This window comes from Orussus abietinus, unplaced genomic scaffold (genome assembly GCF_000612105.2).
Source record: "Orussus abietinus isolate OABI.00-Male unplaced genomic scaffold, Oabi_2.0 scaffold22, whole genome shotgun sequence".
Lineage (NCBI taxonomy): Eukaryota > Metazoa > Arthropoda > Insecta > Hymenoptera > Orussidae > Orussus > Orussus abietinus.
The window spans coordinates 1,176,413-1,197,471 of record NW_019394596.1 but is presented as its reverse complement, the minus strand read 5'-3'; the positions used below and the strand labels follow the sequence as shown (position 1 = coordinate 1,197,471).

Below are 21,059 nucleotides of genomic sequence, written 5' to 3'. Positions count from 1 at the left end.
CGCGAATAGATTCGCGTGAGACATTTCGCATAGTTGCGAAGTCGCGTCGTTGGTCGACGCTTTTGACGGCCGTGTACGAAAGTTGATCGTATGAATTCCGGAATCGGACCCCAGGGTCTTCTTATAGGTCCTCTTCGGGGTCCCCTAGGTGGACCTTTCTCTCGTTTAATACTTGGCACTCGGCCTTATTTTTTTTAAGCTTTCACGGTCCCCGATTTTTCACGCGTCTCGGAGGAATTCATCCGTCCTCGAGGCCCATGACACCACGGTGACAGGACGTCGCGACGCCTCCCAGACAAGGATGACTCGGGCGGATGTGCGGCCCGAGTGGCGCAAAGGGTCGAGAGTATCGCGAGTCGACGTCGACGGTGAACCAGGCTCGTTACCGAGCCAAGTGGCCGACTCTCGTCGTTCATTAGAGTGTCATTATTGGCCAGACGGGCCGTGTGACTCGATCAATTATCCACTTCGGTAGGCGCGTCTCGGCCGAGTAGAGTCGCATCCTCTTTTCCATACGAAGATGCGAAGGATCATCCGGTCGAGCCTCTAAATGCCGGTTTCCTCCCGTTCCCTCTTCGAGCCGCCCTTCGGGGTCCTTTCCAAGATCGACTCCGACCAAAGAATCCGTCTTATGAAATCACGTGCAAGACCTTGTTTAAATCGAAGGCTAATTACGGCATTACCTGGGAATCGGTGCGGAGTGGTGGTGTCGGTACAACTTACAGCGCTCCTTTCTGACACGAGGGGCGGATTATCCTGTCAGGGTCGTCCTAAGTGACGGTGTTATTCCCGGGACCGTTCCCTAGGTCCCTTGGTGGATTTCTGCCGATCCCTCCATTGAATCCGCCATTCAAGGTGCGCACCTCCACCCGTCATGGGGCGGCGGAAGGGCCAGGAGAACACACGCGGAAAGGCGCGAAGAGCGATCACGGGTGACGGGGTCGAAGGGTCTCTCGTTTTCGCCGTTCATGGGCATAATGCCGACCCCGGGGAAAATCCCTGGAAAATTAATCCCCAGGGGGAATGGGGACCGTTGAAACGGTCGGCTTGCGAGCCTCGTGGAAGATCAGCTGTCAAATCGGGCGCGGAAAGTAACGAGATAATTTTTTAATTTATTTGATCATTTTCATTTCTTCTGGGAATATATCCTGGTGGAATCCATGGGTTTCGACGGCCACTTGGGGAATTATCCGTGACCTCCTCTTCGGATTCGCGCGTAAATATGCGAGGTGCAGCCCATTAAAGGCACAGGTGTGTTCCCGCCCGTTTACCGCTCTACCTCCTACGCTCACTTCCGCCGACCACGGGATTCGTGAAGGCGCATTAATAACCCGCGACCTCGCCTGCTGGGCCGAGATGAACCGACGTCTCCTTCTCGGTAAGGTACCTCAGGAAACCGCAGGGTACCTAGAGGCGCAACAAAATTACACCCCAGCGGTATTGAGTTAAACTAATGCGAGGTTGGTCGCGATTGGAAGGACTTGCGGTATCAGAAGTGTTGCGAAGTGGCGTTAAATAAAATTCCATTTCACTGGTACCGTGCTCAAAATGTGATATTAAATCTTGCAAAAATATTCGGTGAAAGAATGCGATGTCAAACCTTAGAGTGGAGGTCCCCTTCGAGTATCAAGGCCAGCATCCCAATGGACCAGAATGGGACCAGGTACCAAGGGCCACCTCGACGAGTCCCTCTCTAAATTCACCGGCGCCGTTGCGAATTAAGCGATTCAAATATCGCCGAGCTAATAAACCGCCACTAATTCGCCCTCGGGAGGCAATCCCGAAGAGTCCTCCTCGGGTCGGCAATTAAGGCCGCCTTAAACGGCCAATTTGTCGGGATTTCTCGAGATAAAATTCCTTGGTTTCGGGATCGGAGATGGAGGGACGGCCCGGTTGTCTCTCTTCGGCTACTGATACCGGCTCCTCGTCTTCTCCGACGCCTCGAAGGGCGTCCTGGTCTTCTCGGTCAATTAATTATTCCGAGGGCGTCGCCAAGCCGCTCAAAATTAAAATCAGTTCATTAGGCGGCGCTACGTGGAATTTTTCCCTAATTCGACGAGGCCGGGGCTACTGGCTCGTTCGATCCGAAGAGAGGAGGAAAGGCCTTTCGAAACCGACCACGAGGAGGGCCTTGAAGACCGAGATAGAACCCAAAGCCTCCCGTTATCTCCCGTCGATTCTCACCCCGAGGAGTTACTTGCACGTCGAGCAAGTGCACCGACGGTATTCTCGTCACGGAAATCCAGAGTGCCCGAAATAGCCCAAGAAATGGCCCCAAAACCAGAGTTTTGGCGCCGAGGCGAGCGTTATTTATATTCCCCTCCGCCGTTCTTGAGCCGCCAATTGTCGAGATAATAATTGCGCCGTAATTGGCACTCGCTAGCAGCTTACCTCCACGTACCGCACGTAGGTTTCAAGGCCGTAGATGCCGGCAATAAATTGAATGGTCGCGATAAATCGAGGCCCCGATTTTTTTGCCGACCGCTTGAGCGCACCTTACACGACATATCTTACATTTCCCGTGAGCTATCGCGGGTAAGCAACCTCTTGGATGGAGTGCCCGGGGCGGAGGATATCTCGGTAACGAGTCGAGGAAAAATGAGCAAGGGTTAAGGTGGGAGGGATAAGGGAGAGGAGAAGGTCGAGCAGGAAACGAGCGAGGCTCGTTACGGGTCGAGCGGCTCGGGTAATCGTTTTATCATCCCGATTGCTGCTCGACGAAATCAAGTCGACAGCCAAAGGGCGATGGGATCGGGAAGAGGAAGGTGAACGAGGGAGAAGGAGGGAAAAATGTGGAGAAACTCGGCCACGCATCGACCGGCGCGATTCATACCGCGGAGAGCACCCCGAAGAGCGCGAGTAACGAGGTTAATTGTTCCCTGAATCATCGCGTGATCTCGCCGAGGGAATGCGCTCCCACGGGAAGTTTCCAGAGAGCTCGTCCCTTGAAAGTGAGAATTATTTATCTCACCGGGATCGGTGTCAAGGGGTTGTTTTCACCGTCCTGAAAGAGGGCCGGGGGTGGGAAACCGGAGCAAATCGCGAGCGGTGAACGCGGCGCTCCCTTTCGAGATCGTCGACCTCCTGGCGGGATTTTCTTTTTCATTTATTAATAAATAAATAGAGGATGAATTCACGAGGGGAATCCGGTCGACGTCGGATCGCGAATCGGGATAGAACGTGCCCTCTTCGGGGACCATCGAGGAGATCAGAAATCGTTCACCGTGCGCGGGTCAGGTTCCTAACCTCACAATTACTGGACTCCTGAGGGAATCGGGGCGAGGGGGGAGGGGATGTGTAACGCCTCTCGTCGCTCGTTACCAAATCGTCCTGCAATTTACCGCCTGGAGGGAACGAGCTCGTAATTTTCTCCCCTTTTCGGCCCCGATCTCGAGCCACCTCGAGGTTATCCACCTGCGATCTCAGGGATCCCGAGGGAACCCGAAGACGTCCTTGCAGACGTCCCGATTGCCCTCGATGCCGTTCCATCCGATGGAGAAAATCGAGAGACGAGAATTCGTTTATTGGTTCTCCTACCTGATTTTTTCATCCCGAGGGATGAAAGGGCGAATCTCACCCGGAAGAGACCCTCCTCGAGGCGCTTCTTCGGACTGCTATAGAGACTCCGGAGCTCGAATACCCGATTCTCGGGAATTATGGCCACATTCGACATGGGGATTCGGGAGAGATGGGATCCTCCTGGAATTCTCCGAGTCTTGTTTCGTGGATCGCACTTCCAGAACTCGAAGACCCCCCAGGGACCTTGTAACCCTCTCGCAGACCTTGCGGCTTGTCTCGGGTTTCGGATGCTCTCAATTTTCCGACGACCTGGATATGGAGGCATCCCTGAGGGATCTGAACCTACCGAATATCCCCTTTCGGAATCTGCTGCCTTGGCAGGAAGATTCAAATCGACTGGAGTGGAGACGAAATAAATGGCAGGAGATGTGACTTCATCTGCGATCCGAAGTGACGAGAAAAGGTCCAATGGCGTTCCTGAAGACGTCGCGGTTTGGGCTCGGGTTTCAAATCCTTTCCCACCGGTGACTTCGATTCTCTCCTGGCCTAGATACACCTGTTAATCTTGCAAATCGGGACGCCATCTTATGTATCATAAAATATCGGAGATTTATTTGCAAATTCAGATCTAGGATCTTGTCTTTCCCAATCCGGAACTATCAGCAGGGAGCTAGGAGGTTTCTGAAATTTACTTGCCCGATTTCGCAGCAGATTAGACCGCTCAATGGCCTCCTCGAGATCGGGGACAAATGTCCTAGCTGTCCCTCGAGACGATCGGAAGCTGCGATCGAGGAGATCGAGAGATAATCCGGGGATCGACCCAGAGATGTTTGACGCTTGTTCGTCGATATTTCGGAGGAGAATCGGCGCCTTTGTCCCGAGAAAAAGGACCCCTTAAATATGTCAAATTAAGTGTCACCTGTCAACCGTGCACCCGGTCTCTTGATCTGAGAGTTTCTCAGGTGATCTCAGACCTCGTAAATCCACTCCTGTTGCCTCGTTAGGAAGACCGAATTGTTCCTTCGGAGTTTCTAGGAATGTCCAGGAACTCCTAGCAACTTGTAGACATTTCTCGGAGTACTTTACAAATCTCCCAAGAATTTCACTCAAGCTATTAGACGTGCCAACAATATTGGGATAATCCTATTTATTAAAGATTGAATTTTTCTTTCCAAAATTATAAGCGCGTCAGACACCTATTTCCCGAAAATTGCATTCAAGCTATAAGACGTGACAAAAATGAAATGAGGTAATTACATTTTCCAAAGATCGAATTTTTTGTCTCATTTATGAGCCTGAGAGATCTGTTTGAGAGATCTCGAGGGAATCAGAGATGCTGAAGAGGACGTTGACGCGGAGTTAACGTCTTAATAGCCCGGTCATTATTTCATGGCTTAACACCGGCGGTAAGTACGAGTCATTTGTACACCGAGTTAACGGAGACCGCTGGTCAGTCGGTGGTCACCTGGTGGACCCTGGGAGAGCGACAAATGACACCGACTCAGAAGTCGCCGTAAAAGGTGTCTTATCGACCCTCGTTTATCCCCGACACCTCCCGAGTCGATGACGACGATCATTCCAGTCGTGCTACCAGAAGGAAATACCCGGAGGGGTATCCTCTTCAGGGTAGAAATCGTTCGAGATCCGGTCCAGGGGAGGAGAGAGATGGACCGAGGATAGACACGCGATAGAGGGTGCGAGAAATCTCGGAGTCCCCGAAGGTCCGAGGGCCTCTCCATAAAACAAACCCCGAAGAGGCCGCCGCCACGCCGGATACATAATGGAGCCCTGTAAAAGGAAGACCGGGACCCAAGACCGCGGACCCGGCCGTATTTTATTCCCTCAACCGCGAGTCCAAAGCACACAAAGTTCCTCGCCGCAGACGCCGCGGCGTATCTGCATTTTAATACGCGAGCATTGGGCCGTATCGCCAGGACGAGAGAAATAATGGAAGCCCCCCAGCATCGGGCCGAAGGGCCCAACCTGGCCAACCTGGCCTAATCACCGTGAAACGATGTAATGATTATTTACACCCGGCCTGGACTACTCTTTCGGACCGTCCGCCATTCCTTATCCTTTTTCTAGGGTCGTACAAGGACTATTTCCCTAAAACATGCGAGGTAGAAAAAAATTATTGTATTTGTACAATAATTAAATAATATATATCACACTTAGAAAGGTTGCATCGTGCTCGCGTGACACCGGGGGCATTTGGAAATGTAATGACCCGGTATCGATTACCTGGCGCCAGGTAATCGAGACACAAAGGATAAACGCGTCGTTACCGACCGATCCCCTGACGAGCAATCTACTTTTCGGTAGGTGTCGATCGCAAGGATCGATCGGTGCCCGATCGATCGATCCCAATCGGGCTCTCTCCCTGGGGAATCGATCGCGCGTAAACCGGAGCTATTGTTCGCAAAGACACCGCAATTAATCCCTAATTACGGCGCCCGATCGCGCGGAAAACGAGCGGCGAGCTGCGGTGTCGACCGGGTAATAAGAGGAATCGGACCTCGTGGAATTCCAGAGGCGGCGAGATCGCCGATCGACGATCGACGAGATCGATTAACGGCCAAAGAGAGCCTGGCGAGTCCGATTTCAAGCGTGGGTGCTCGTGTAGGCGGATCGAGACGGAGGCTGGATTCGCGAGGCGTAATGAAGCTATCGTTTAGTTCCCCGATTTTTCCACCTTCAGGTGAATCAGGTGTGGGCAAATGCACCCGGTCTCTCCAGAAGATCGAGAGAGTCTCTTCGTTCCTGGTCACTCGAGTTTCCCCGACTCCAGGGGCCCACGAAGTGGGACTTTCACATTCCTGGATTTCTACGAGCATGTCATCGCGTCTCCAATTCCGGCTTTTGGTTTCGATTTTGATATCTCGCCGAGGTCGAACCTGGTCAAAAGATCCAGCCAGGAGATTTCTAGGGGAGGGTAGAAAAATCTCCCTCCGTTTCGATCGCGGTAATATTAATTTCGGGGATTGCGATTCCGAGCGTCCCCTCGTGCATTCCCGTCTCGTCTTTACACCGGCGAATTTGGGGGTCCCCGGAATAAAAGCGATCCCCCCCGATCGATCATCCGGCCGCGCCTCTGGAATCTCATATGTCCGACACCGCTACCGAAGTGTCGCCAAGTATTTTTTAATTTACACCCGAGTACCTGTCGTTGCGACAAAATATGACGGATGGCTCTTCCCGGGGGACGGCGATACCGGGGAAGTCTTCCTGGGGTAAACCATGGGATTGAATCAATGGGGAGAGGACTTCGGGAAGATGGGGATCGGATGGTGACGGATGAGTCCCCGTGCCCACTTTTTGGCCAATGGATGGACCAGTTCGATGGCCGGAGGAACCAGTTAGACCTTCCCTCCGCACTTTCCTCGGGGGTGGTTCCCACCCTCGAATCTATCTTCCCCTGCCGGAACTCCTAGAAATCCGAAATCCTAGCACACCCCTCGACATAAAATTTCCTGCAAAATTATTCAAATGAATACTATGTTCGTCATTTATTTTAATCATGAACATTTACCCTCCTCTGTACATATCCAATTTCACGGGAAATTATTGTATAAGAAATCGTTTCATCATTTACTTTATATTATCGGTCATTTCAAGAATAGATGTTCATCGTTTATTTATAATGTCAAAATAGTCGAAATCTCAATCGAGACTCACTCGATAAATTTCTCGAAATTCAACTTGCGGCCGATTCGACTGGCGATGCACTTTCCTCCGTTTCAGTGTGCAACTGCAATTTCATCCATATGTCGAAATGGCTTCGTTTTCAAAAGGTTACGCATAAATGTTCATCATTTATTTATAATGGGAAACCAGTCGCGATGATACGGCGAAAAATTTCGGGAATTTCGACGAGTGGTCGACTCGACTGACCATGCACTTTCCTTCGTTTCAGTGTGCAACTGCAACCTGCACGCGCGGCGGTGCAGGTTCAACATGGAGCTGTACAAGCTGTCGGGGCGCGTGAGCGGCGGCGTTTGCCTGCAGTGCCGACACTTCACGGCGGGAAGACACTGCCACTACTGCAAGGAGGGATACTACAGGGACCCCGAGCGACCCATCACGCATCGCAAGGCCTGCAAACGTGAGTATACCTTCCGCTCTCCCTCGACCCGGTCCGAGGAATTCCTGCACGAACGGCCTTTTGCGAGGTCGTAAAGTGCCTCGCCGCTCGCCGAGAGGAGCCGCGAGGTCAAAGGAGGACCCGGCATATTTGCCGATGATTTAGCGACGCCGCACTAATCCCCGCCGAATGCGTCCCCGCGTGCTCTTCAGGGTTTCCCTGAAGAGGGAAGGAGGTCGCGGCGCGTTTGCTGCACGACCAAGGATCGGGATTAGCAGGCGCGATAATTCAAGCTCAGAAACGAGAGGAGATCCTTTTCAAGGATCTTGGCCACTCGGCCGCTGAAATTCCTGGCTGGCCTATATATATATTTATTTATTTATTCTTTTTACGTTAACTCGGGGAATTTTTTCCTCTCCCATGCTCTTGGGACCTGGGGGATGGTTTTTAGAGAGCCAGGAAATTCCTGACGAAGGTCCGACGTTATGCCCTGGATCATGGCGGATTACCTTTGACGTATTTCTCGCTCGTCGGAGGACGTTCGATTGAGCGATGAGTTAGGCTCAAAGTGACGTAAAACGCGGAGACATTTTGCTTGCGAGGCTCCTCTGGATTTCTACCCCACGTGTCGGTGCTCTTTTTCGTCTCTGCCTCCCTCCTGTCCAAGGAACTCCTCTGCACGCGTGTTTCTTCTCCCTAACCCCAGCTTTTCCCGAACTCGAAAAAATGATACGTTTGGAAAATCGTGAGATTTTTCAAATTATGACATCCAGCGGGATATTAAAATCGATCAATGTTCGGAAATGTAACGGCAAAAGAGGTGTCAGGATTATCGGTAATTAGTGGGTCGATGATTTACTAAAGTTCAGGGGTTTAGGTAAATCTTGAGGCATTGGAAAATGGCGAAAGCCAGGGCATAAGGTAAGCCCCTTACTCTGTACCCCATTACGAGGATTTACAAAGTCCTTGCCCACCTGCATTCTCATTTAATTCCGCCCCTCGCGGACTAATAACACTATATCGCAACACGTGTTGCTTCGTAACTCGTTATGCAATAACGCAAGTACCGAGTCGAGCTCGGTACGCCGAGGCGGCGCGCAGGTGCCGCAAAGTGCGGACCTACGGCTCGATTAATACGAATCTACTTAATACCCCGATTACGTTAATACCGAAAGAGATAGCATTAAGGTCCGCGATGTGCCCCCGCGACGCGAGTGCGGAATTACCCCCCATAAAGGCCGGCCTCGCCCCTAGAGGAATTATCCCAGAAACGTTGCGCATTAACCCGGCAGAAAACGATTACCACCAAATAATTGGCCCCCGTATAAATGCGTACATAAATGTCATCGCAAAAGTAACTCCAGGTAATACCCGCGTTGAAAAACCCCCAAGAAGCGCGATAACCACCTCCCAGGTCACATCATATTCAAGGAATTATTTTGAATACCAATTTTCCTCCCCAAGGACATAAAATATTAATTAATACATGGCATCCTTCCGGTGTAAATATTAGATTCATCACTTTCTCGCGTTTACTCGGGAGCTTATTTAAGAAAAATCCGATAAACGTGGTGCGGTCTTTTTTTATTTTCTTTTTTGTAATTGTGAAACTCAGTACGTGTGCCTGATTTCTAGTTATTGTTTCTATTTTAATTCGAGGGGAGGTTATTAAGTGAAATCGAGGAGGGGAGATTTCCGCGACATAGGGGGGTGAGAAAAATCCTCGCGAGAAAAGCGGTCCCGCACGTGCGGAATAAAGGAGCCGCTGGTCAAGCAATCGTGGCTAATGCGGACGAGTCTGCGCGTGTACGCGTGTACGCGCGTAACTCGCGGGGCGGCTCGCTCGGCGGTAATATTAGAAACTCCCCTTGTTTGCTTGGCACGCGTGACCGTTCCGAAACGATACGTTTCAGCCGTGTGCCGGCCGAGCTGGGGCGCTCACCCCCGGTGTTTGCTTTAACCCCGTTGCCGCCTCGGGCGAGGGGTGGCTCCTCAAACAGAATCGGTCGTGGAGATACTCGCGGTTGCGAGCCGAGTCTGCCAGCGGTTTCCACGCGCGTGTACCCAGCTCGAACATCCTCTCCGGGAACACATCCCCGGACGGCCCGAAATTCCGGGAGATCGCTCGATTAATCGCCCGCGAAATGGGCAAATCGTTTAGATGACCGGAGAATCGCACTTAGGGTACTGGACAGGTATAAGGACAATGCAATTTCGCTTAAATTCGAAGTTGCGTGATTTTTCTATGTAAGGGGATCGACGAGTGGTCCTGACGTGATCCTTGAGATTACACGGACATTTGTCGAGAGTTTTGAATTTCATTTCGAAAATTCCAGTCTGAGGGTTCTTTGCTTTCGAGACGTCGGAGGGCGAGTTCTCGAGTTATTAACCCCTTGCGCTGCAAGACTCATTCAACTAGCATGTTTAATAATTATGGCGAAGTGCAAGGGGTTAAATTAAATTACGAGAGTTTGAGTGCAAGGGAGGGCGAAATTCTGGACACGTTAATTTCGGTTCCTTGAGTTCAAATCGGGGGATGTTCCGGAAAATAGGCTGACAGGCGAACCCTTTGCGTGTTTCTGTAACAAATCTCGGGGGTGCGAGCCCGGCTAGGTCCCGTTCCCGGACACGTTTCCGGTTGCACCGGAAGTCGCGGAAGCCAGGACAGAGGAGCGACCCTCGAGCGTACGGCGTAGGTGCTTGAACCCCGTTCGCGGGGGGCACAAAGCACCCCGAGCCCGGCACACGTTAGCATATTCATTACCCCGCCACTTAGCCGAGGCTCGAGTCTCGGTGCTTGGGAGCTCAGCTTCCAGTAGTCGGATCAGCACTATTAGTATCTCGATGCTCGACTTATAGAGGCTGAAGAGAAACGAAAGAAAAGCCTCGCGAGTCGCGATCCATCCGAGTAAAGCCGACTCCGAAATCGAGTGCTCTTCGAGATTCATGAGGCTCCCTTATCAGTCGGGTTTTATCAGAGCGACGTCTCGGATCTCCGCCACCCCTTTGCTCACTCCGGCGCCCTTTCAACCTGGCCACGGATTTCGAATAAAAAAATCATTGCACCCTTTGAGCCACCCCTGCACCCCCCAGGGTCCCCTCTAGGGCGATTTCGGGGTCGCGTCTTACCCCGAGGGCGGACCCCTTAGGTATCCCTTCATCCTTTCGATTTTTCTCACGCTCGGATTTTATTTTACCATTCCTTTTCATATATATTTCCACGTTTATTTCTCGTCATCTCCGGGAGAAAAATGGCAAGGGGCGAGGAGAGGTCGGCAAGAGAGGGATCTAGTTACCGCTCGGGCGCTCACCTCCGTCTTTTAATTTATTCTCACCTCCCTGCTGCAATCCGGCCTGCACAGGGGCGCCTCCGTAATCGCGTCTGTCGCCCGCGGTGCATTTTGCATCGGGCTTAAGTACGGATAATTATACGCGGAGTGCACCGCGCACCGGACGCCGCAAGCCGCAGACTCGCCGCGGTCGGATTACGCGCGGCCGATCGAGGGGCCTTATCGAAGGTGCGCCCTGTATTAATGTCCAAAATCCCCCCTCCCAACCCCCCGTAAAAAGTCATACCAAAGGATCCCCTAAATTCGACCAATGTCCAGGGAAGATGTTCCATGCCCGATTTCCAGGTTTCTATTTTTTTTTTCTTCCCCCTTTAAATTTCTCCCATTTTTCTCTCTTCTTTGTTATCTCTTCCAATAAGGAGACGCGTCGACGGACCTCGGGCTGCATTTGCGAGCGATAAATATCGCGGTGCAAACGCGAATTAGGGAAGCGCGAAAAGAAAAAGGTGGAGTATACTGTGAGGAGGTCCCGAGGGGGGCGGACCTCTCTCTCCCTCCCATGTTCTCCTTGATAGGCGCGAGGGAGAGGGCGATATCACCGAACCCTGAATTATGAATCACGTGCGGAGGTATCGTTATTTAAATCGCGTAATCACGACGTGGCATCGATCTTCGGGCCCTCTTCGGGGTCCTCTTCGGGGTGGGATGAAGACCGCAAGGTGGAGCAGTCGCCGGGTCTCGAACACGTCTCGGGCGAGACTACGGCGAGACGTCCCGGCGGAAAAACGCCGCGGAAGAGACGCACTCGGGCACGAATGACTTCTCCTTTCCCTCCTCCTCCTTGGTTTTTCTCTCGATTGGCACGAAACTCGCTGAGTTTACGCTCTCTCTCTCTTTCTCTTTCTCTCTCTCGAGGCTCTCGAATGGCCCGCGAAAGACTCTCGACGTGTCGCCGACCTATCGATTGTGCAGTGGGCCTCGCGCGCTGCACTCGCGGATGCGTCGCGTGTGCTCGCGGTGCAATATGCATGCAGGGGGGCTGTGCACCTATAATGGTCTACTTAGGGTTTCTCGAGTCGCTGCTATTCTCGGACCGGGAAATTGAAGTAACGACCGCGAGTCAAGGAGAGGACTGTAATGCTCTATGGTAATGCGCGGATGACAATGCACAGACAGGGCGAGGGGGCTCCGCCGGATGCACTTCGGCGTGCAGTCGTCTCGGACGAACCTCGCCGAGCGATCGCTTAGCACGCCTCTTAATTTCCGCTTCCGTGAAAACGGACAAAGGGATACTCCACCGAGAAGAAGTGCCGCAACGATCGCCATTCCATAAATAGTAGCATATCAGGAAACGCGATTGAGTTTCACGGCAAATGCATTTAAGAGCCCGCGCGAACGGCACCGATTACTAAATGCCATACTTCGGCACATAAAATTAATAAATGTTTATTTCTCCTCGAAGATGCATCATGAGTTCGCGTCTGATATACGTATTTAATACCCATTATTTCTCAATATTTTATATTAATACTTGTTTAGTTTATTATATTCATGATACCGGGATATGATGTTAAGGTTTAATACCACTTTTTATGCCCATGGATAAAGTGCATTCTTATCGGCTCGTCTTTGTTTGTATTTACGCGGGGCTCGACTCGTGTGTCTCGCGACCTGCGTGCGCATGCGCCGCCGCGTAATTGCGCGCATAATTCAAAGGTGCGCCGCCGCACGGGCATAACTCTTCGGGCTTGCAAGGACCGTGCGGGTATGCGAGAGGTGTATCCACTCCCTCTTCAGGGACGGATGCGTGTTGGCTCATCGATAGCTGATAAGATCGATACCGCGCCGTCATGCGATGATCTTTATCCGGTCCATTTCGGCCCCCTTATCGCCCCTCGTCTAGGAACCGAGACTCGCGGTCTCTTCGCCGATCATCGCGTGGTACACGCGAGATCCCTTCTTGGGGAACCTCCACCGTGGGAGAATTATTATTTACAGGAGATATCGACAATCTTAGAGTCCCTCTAGAATCAAGGGAATTTTTCGGGAATTTTTAAGTATATCAGGGAATTCTTGTGGATTTTTTTCCGAATTTTTTCAGTACTCTCTCGATACCCTGAAGAGGTTAGGGGGGGAAGATGCTGGATGTAGCGGTGGGACTGGTTCTCCGGTCGTAATTAATCGAATTAATTAATTAGTCGGCCGATGGTTGACGTCTTAGTCTCTCCTCAAGGAATTCTGGGATCCTGGGTGCCTTCCGGGATGAGATACGACTCGGCTGCCGAGTACCTGAAGAGGCCCTTCTTGGTGCCGTAAATTTGCTCCGAGATAGATATCGCGGGATGTTCGTCGGGTTATTATATAGATATCGATTCCCTATGGCCATTGATTAAGTAAATCGATGGTCGCGTGACGGTGCCACGGATCGCCGGGTGGCGGAGTCCCTCTTCCGCGTCCTCTTCGGCATCTGGACCTCGAGGAGGGGCGTCCTCGGTGCTCTTTCACGAATCCATAACTCCTGCATCGCTTCCGCGTGCCGGGACCTCCTCGTTCCCCGACCTCACCTTGAAGACCCTTCGCGGGTCAATCGGTCGCGGCTCACTTTCTAGCGGCTTTCCTCCGCTCTCGATATTCCCGATACGAGCGCCACTCGAGTCGATACGATCGCCGATTAGCTCTCGAGACGCACCGCCTTGACGGGGTAACCTCTCTTCGGCGCCGCCGCGAGAGTTGCCCTCCTCGAAGACGACCCCGAAGAGTTCTCCCGACTTTCTCCGCGATCGATCTCGCCGACTTTGAACTCCGCTTTCTACCCTTTCCCACCGAACCGCGTATCCGAACTCTTTCTATAAAATGCTTGCCCCGATTAAAGTGACCTGGTTCATATAAAAAATATTCAGACTCCTGATAAGGCATATCTTTCCAGGGCCAACACAAAGAACACCTTGTAAGACCCTCCTGTGACGGTAATTTACCCTCGAGTTTCCTCTTCATCTTGCCGAATTCCTCCAGAGGAATTAACTCTTTAATTAAGACGTTCACGTTAGGCCCGAAATTCTTATCACGAGTCAGAGTCAAAGTATGCCGAGGGATTAAGATCTCGGAAAATTCGGTATTAACTCCTCATGGAATATCCCTGGCATGTCAAGGGTCCTGTTCATACCCCCTTGTCTCTCGAGTTTCTCTCAAAATGTCCCCGACTTTGGAAACGCAACTTTATCAAGTCGTCAGAACGACACGTGACCCGTTATCCGGGCTCTTCAAGATCCCCTTCGGATACGCAGCGAGAGGCCGGGACTCTTAACCTCCTCGTGGCAGGTGGTCCACGGCTTTCCGCAGCCTCTTCTCGCTTTCCTCGACTTCGGGACTCTCTTCATCCCCGGCTTCCATTGTCCTGCTCCCTCTTCAGGGTCGCAGTCGTCCTTTCGGGGCCGACACGCGACTCCTAAAACATTATCCGACCTCGCTATCGGGTTTCAGCCCATTACACCTCCCGGTCGGATTTATTGCCGGAGTTCCTTGTCACCTCGCGGGTCGTCCTCCGCCTCTTCTGGGACTCCGCGCACTGGCGCGCCGTCTCTCTTCCTCCGGAGAAGGAAAGGAAGAAAAAAAAAAGCGGAAAAAAAGAAAACGAAATCTCCATTTCCAGCCCAGCTTCCAAGCCGTTACGCAAAGTTATGCTTTCCTACCCGATTCCCCCGGATTCCCGCCGGGAGCATCTCCTCGCCGTCATCCGCGTGATGCACGTCCAAATTATGCCGCTATCGGGGAGGAAAATCAGTCTTCGACGTCTCGACCCTGAAGTACATGAACACCGCTTTTCAGTGGCCCATTCCTCAACCCGAGCGGGGAAATAAAAATTCCCGACTTTAGAAATTCAACCCGTTAACCCTTTTTTTCTCTTGAATCTAAACTTCTCACGGCTCGGTAGTACCCGCCTGAATTTACGCGGTTATTTATTTTACCTATTTTTTTTTTTTTTTTCTATTAACCTATGTGAAAGAAACGTGCATTTCTTAAACTTACATGTACTAGCTTTTATTTATGCTATTTATTTACGCGACTTCAGTCGCGTATAACGAATCCACGTGGAACGGATACTCCGTGCAAATTGAGAGACGCCTGTACTTATAAGTTCGCTCGGATGGGGGTTTAAAGGGGAATAAAAATAATACGAATAAATGATAAATATGATAATTTCGTGTAAGAATAGTTCAGAACAATTAATAACGCCTTATAATTCTCTTTGACTTGGAAGTTTAAAGAAGCGATTCTACTTAGACTGGATTTTCTTACGGGAAAATCAGAGAACGCGGAGCAGTTGGTTCTGAAATTCGTCCCACGCGTTCGTCCACTTTTCTCGGGGATGCTGCGTGTCGTCGGCCGGTTTCGAGGGAGAATAAGACCATGAAGAGGGAGAAGAAGAAGACTCGGGTCTCGGGGAAGTTTATCTGGACGGGTGTTGGGTTTCAATTAAATATGATCGATGAAGCGCCTCCATTGGCCGCAGGCACGTCGCCCCTCCGAGGAGCCGCGCCGACGAAGAGGTCGTTCTCGGCCGATAAGCGTCAAAGCGGGATAAATATTTTCGCCTTGAAGAAGCGCCTCGAAGAGGACGCAACTTGGCCCTCGGTGCCGCCTACACGTCGCCGTCCTTACGTTAAATATACCCCACCCCAGCTCTGCACGCTCCGATTTCATTTGCATTATCTTTTTTTCTTCTTTCCCCCCAATTCCTTGACCAATTCTCGGATTAAAGATGGCGCCCTTTTTCCCCGCGAAAAGTCGCGTCCTCGGTATGCGTCCCGTTGCGCGGGTCGCAATAAATTTCGCGGCAAATGGGATGACTCCGGATCGTCGTGCATTCCGTTTCGAGAGAGAAAAACCCCCAGCGGCGACCCCGGGTCGCTCGGTATGCAAATTTTAATCGTCAGATGCGTCGACTCGGCCGCGATTTGACGCATCTTGCGGAGGAATTCTCGGACGCGGGGATTTAATTACGCCTCGCGAATTTACGGCGGCGAATGTGCGAGATCGCCGAGACGAACGATCTCGTCGAGGGGTTCTGCCTAAAAGGAGCACTAATGATGATCAAACTCGGAGATTACTCAAAAGACCTATCGCGCGCCACCCTGAGAGCCATATAAATGCAAGGCCAGGATGTAATGTAATAAGCACATAACCTATAAAACGTACGAGATGCGATAAAATGTGTAATAAGTATTACATAAAATGCCCAGAGCGTAGGATAGACGTCCCTGCGGAACGTCCATTCAATACACCACTTGTCCATTATTTGGCCAACGGTCATGCAACAAACATACTTGGGTACACCCGTAGGTCTGAGTAATTCACGTATGTGATGGATTACGATGTGCGTGCGGCACAAAGGTGGGGTACACCTGGGGTCGCTCACGAGTCTTCGTTCGGACGAGGATCAAGATGGGGCCTTTCAATGTCCTCGAGTGCGCGAGGCCATGGGCCATTCTTACTCTCACGTCGTATGGATTTAATGTGCAATTACGCGTTTATTGTGCTACTTGCACTCCGGGGTAGCGACACGTGAATGCACCCTTCGGTGCATTGAACACCGTCTTGGGGGTTTGGAAAGGGCGACGTTGTTACTTGCTCTCGGGGCAAATAATCAAGGTGCACCCTCGCGGAGACAAAGAGCAATATTTATAGCGATTTGGCAGAAATTAAATTGATATTTTGGAATTTTTTTCCTAGGTAAAGATTTGTGATAAAGAAGAAGGCACGCCTCGGTCGACTTGCGCCTACCGAGGCGTTCCGGGACAGCTGGCGCTTCCCTCCGATGGCACACCCTCTTCTAAGGGTGTCTTTTCTCTTCCCAGAGTTTACCTTGCGGCGCGATGCATACGGCAAATAGTGGGATCCTCCCCGGGGTGTCGTGTCCCGCCATCCCCAGGGCGCGATTTGTGAGACGCGAGATAATTCCCGGACCCTGAAGAGTCGCGAGAGTTCGAAGTGCGTACCCCTGAATCTCGACAAAGACGGTGACAGATATCATAATCGCGAGAATTTACCAACTGCTCCCGCTGATCGGTTGCTTCCTAATCGGGTCGATTATCATTATCCTAATTTTCATTATTTTCATCATCTTATCATGTCTCACGTCGAGCCCTTTTATCATTTTTATTTGGCACCACCGATTCTCCAGATTCGATCCCAAGGGAACATGGCCCACCCCAGCGGAGTATTTTCAGCTGTCAATGAATATTTCAAGGCCAGGGTGGCCGGCGATCCTGAAGAGAGTCGATAAATGCCGATCGGTCCGGGCCAAATCCTACAATACGACCTGCGGCCCGGCAGGATTTTCAGGGCCAGAATTCTTCCACGGTGCCAAGGCTCCTTAAAATTCCGGCGAACGTCCGTAAAGAGCCCGAAAATAACTCCAGCAATAACACCCAAAAAGTGGACCCCAAGATCGCGATTTTCAAAGTCCTGTAGCCCTCGAAAAATCGCTGACAAATCGTCGAAACTCTCGCCGAACCGTGAGGGATATCAGAAAATGCCTTTCGCGAGGGAAAGTCGCGAAAAAACCGCGTAACCCGTACGCGGAATCGCGGTGAAAATGGTGAAATCTCGCGAGGAAGAAAATCCGCAGAAAATGATTTTTAAGGGAGAATCTCGTTTCCGGAGAGTCCATAGATGGGGGTGCTTCTGCCATTTTCGGGAAGACTCTCGGAGAACTCGTTTAAGCGTTTGAGGCGACGAGGAGGAGGGTGGGAAATGATTTCCAGGGGGTGTCGCGAAAAGGCCAGGTGAACACGGAGCGGATCCCGGTATCCCGCTCGAAGGCGGATTTCTCGGGGTCTAGCGCGGAGGAATCCTCTTCAGGGTCGGGAAGGACTGCAGGAGGGTGGGTGGTTGGGGCCGGGGGGCTGCGAAATTGCTTCATCGAATTCCAGAAACCGATCGAGCCCGACGTGCCGCGAGATAATCTCGAAACGGCGAACGTTTCACGGCCCGTGGCGATGGGGCTCGTTTTGCTCCTCTCGGCCTCCTTCGGGAATGCATCGGGTCTCCCGTCTGGCGCGCCGGGTCCCGATCGACGCCCTGAAGACACCCCCTGGGGCACCTCCCGAGGCTCCAGCCGCGATTCCCGTATTCCCATCTCGGTCGTAAAGTGCCGTGAAATGTCCTCCCCGGAGATGGAGTCGAGTAAAAAACCGACGACTCATGAAAGCCGAGGAAACCACCCCGGATCCTCACCCTGAAGAGCTCGCGCTCGACCTTCCCAGCCTTTCCGGAGTCGCGGACTCTCTTCACCGGCGCTCTTCCGACACCCAAGAGAGGAGAGAGAGAGTAGAACTCGGTACAGGGTATTTATTAGCCCAAGAGCTCAATGAGTTTCTGCGGAGTGAGCATCCAGCTCTGCAAAGCAAATCTCCTTCGGACGGGGAGAGAAAATCGCGAAGAAATGAATTACAGTTTAATTACATTTAAATTATAGGAATAAAAAAAATTCCAATTAATACCTGAACGATGAAAATTATACATCATCTTACCATATGTTCAATCGAATCTAGATCCGCACATGGATGGGTATACAAAAATCTTATGATAAAGGACAGAGAGAGAGAGCGCGGCCAGGAATCGTTCCCGACTCCCCGAGGAAATCGATCAGCTGATACCCTCTTCGGGTTCTCTCTTCCCCCTATCTGCGAGTTATCGCAAACATACCCTGTCGTGACTCGGAGAGAGGATCTCCTTATGTACCGGCGCATGTGTGCACGGAGGCTGAGGCGTGCACTCACGGGCATTTGTATGCACTTTCGCCTGCACTCGTGTGCGTTTGTATGCACTTTCATCTGCCCTCGTGTGCGCTCGTATACACTCTTCTGAGCGTTCGCGTGCCTTCGTATGCACTCGCGTGCATTCGTATGCACTCTCGTGGGCTCGTATGCACTCTTGTCTGCACTCGTGTGCACGCCCACGGCAGCCAACGGGCTCTCCTCACGCAAGCCTGTTTACATAAGTTGGCCGGAGCTCGCCGGTGGATATCCCTCTACAGGTGGCTCCCCACATGCGACGGAACCTGTTTCCGTTTCTTTCCGTCCACCCGGTATGCGCCGAGATGCATCTCCTAGGGTCATCCCCGACGCGGCTGCCCGAGGCGGAGTGCCCTCGAAATCCGAGTAAATATCCCCGACCGACTCGACTCCTCCTCGAGGACTGGCGAAGGACCTCGAAGAGTGGGCCCAGGAAATCGAACTCGATCCCTAACCCTGAAGTGCATCTCGGCATCTTGAACAGCAGTGGTGCACCTCGGAATAATAAGTCCCGGAAACGGGGAGTCACCGGACACGTGTCCGCGGTACCCGAAGAGACGCGTCTCCAGGAGTTTAAAAAAATCCTACTACAGAAATTCCCTAGTTTCTGAGGGACTTCATAAACATACAGTTTGTAGGCAGGGATTTTTTTCTTGGCAACTAAGTAATTGTTTCTTGTGGTTATACGTGATTCAGGCAGAATGTATATATTTTTTTTTTTTTCAGTCAACTAATATTTCTCTCTCAGCGCGCAGATGAGATCTCCAGAGGTGACGTCGTAGAAATGGTCGGAACTTCGTGGATATGACGGATAGTACCGGAGTTTAGGGCACTACCTGAAGACCAGGCGGGATTTACGTCCTTATGTAAATTTTCTGCTTTCCGTGAGATCCATTGTACCGAGTGCACCAGTTGCTGCATCGCACCTCGTCGCCTCCCCAGTGGTGGAGGAGGACTCGAAGGCCGCCTCTTCAGCATCCGGCCAGACTCCTCGCGTTCGCTAATCGGCTAATCGCCCGGCCGAGGTTGACTGGGTCGTGAATAAATTACAGAGAGAACTCGGGGGAATGTGTCTCGAGTCCTGGCAGTGCCTGATACCGGATGAACCCTCTGGAAGTCGTGGGGAAATTTAAATTCCACCCCCAAGAGGTCATCCCCTGATGCCGCTCCTTTTTGGTCGAGAGAGTTTCACTCGTCCTGACTTAGACCTCGCTTTCTAGGAGTCATTCTTCAGGGGAAGGATTAAATCGAGGAGGTTCTTTTGCGAATTCTGGGATCGAGGAGGCCGCGAAAGAGGGACCCATTGTCCCGGGTTATCACGGGACGAGCATTGTCTCGCGAATCGCGCGTTAAGCAGACGCGCCGCTCCCGCGGGACCCGGCGTTATGGAGCGACCCCTTGTTTAAACCAGACCACCCCTAACCTTCCGACCCCTTTACGAGCTCCTCTCCTCTGAGAGAGATTTCACGAGTCGACGCGGTGCCCCTCTCCACCCTGGACCGCTCGCAGCATCCCTGCGATCCCCGCAACCCCTACCAGAGACTCGACCCTGAATTTCGGAATTCTTCAGGGGGTAGGTCTTAGAAGAAATGAGAAAAGAAATCGGCAGGAATTTTCGCCACCCACTTTCGGCCCTTTTTTTTCAAGAGAAATTTAAAAAGTCCGAGGTAACTCCGCCATCCAAGCTGCACGATCTTCGGGGTGCTCTGCGAGGCGTAACTTCGAGACACCTCGAGGCATCGGGGAACGTCTTTGACGAGTCTATGGGATCACGTAGGACTCGGCAAGGCGGAAGCATGGGAAGAAGAACCTATGCCAATCAGCGTTGTGTACACGAAAGGGAAACAATTTGCTGACGGAGCGTGCCGTCTGCGGCACCAGGGTTCCCGGGTTCGAGTTATGAATGCGAATTTCTTCGGGGAGCCGCCGACTGATTACAAGGGACCGCCGGCCGGGGGTGGAAACGAGGACGAGACGAATCGCTGCGCTGACGGCGTGACGAGAATACATATCAACGGGACCCTGAGCGTGTCGAGAATCTAACTCGAGGAAAGAGTCGCCGTCATATCGCCGTCAACGACGCTCTTTCCTGCCCGGAGGAGATTTACCAGCGACTTTCCGCCGAGCGGATTTCCAAAGCCATCCTGGACCTCCTGCATCAACGTTCATTGTCATTCGCCCGACGCCACCCTCCTGCATAAAGATATCGACACGACGCAATCGAAAAGACCCATCCAAGATAAAAGGAACTCTCATCCGGGCACTTCCACCCAACCGGGACAAAAATAGTATAGATATTAATTAAATTCTTGTTTTAATATTATACAGAGTGGCACGGCTCGAGTTTGGTGAAATCTCTAGGGGAGGGAAAAC

General features: G+C 51.8%; 1 protein-coding gene across 1 annotated transcript in view; it reads left to right on the top strand.

Annotated features, from left to right (window-relative positions):
- Positions 1-21,059, top strand: part of LOC105702196 (netrin-3) — an 88,028-nt gene that overhangs the window by 32,784 nt on the left and 34,185 nt on the right. The window contains exon 2 of the mRNA XM_023432838.1: positions 7,433-7,621. Within this exon, the coding sequence (XP_023288606.1) occupies positions 7,433-7,621 (189 nt within the window). The remainder of the gene's footprint in view (positions 1-7,432; positions 7,622-21,059) is intronic.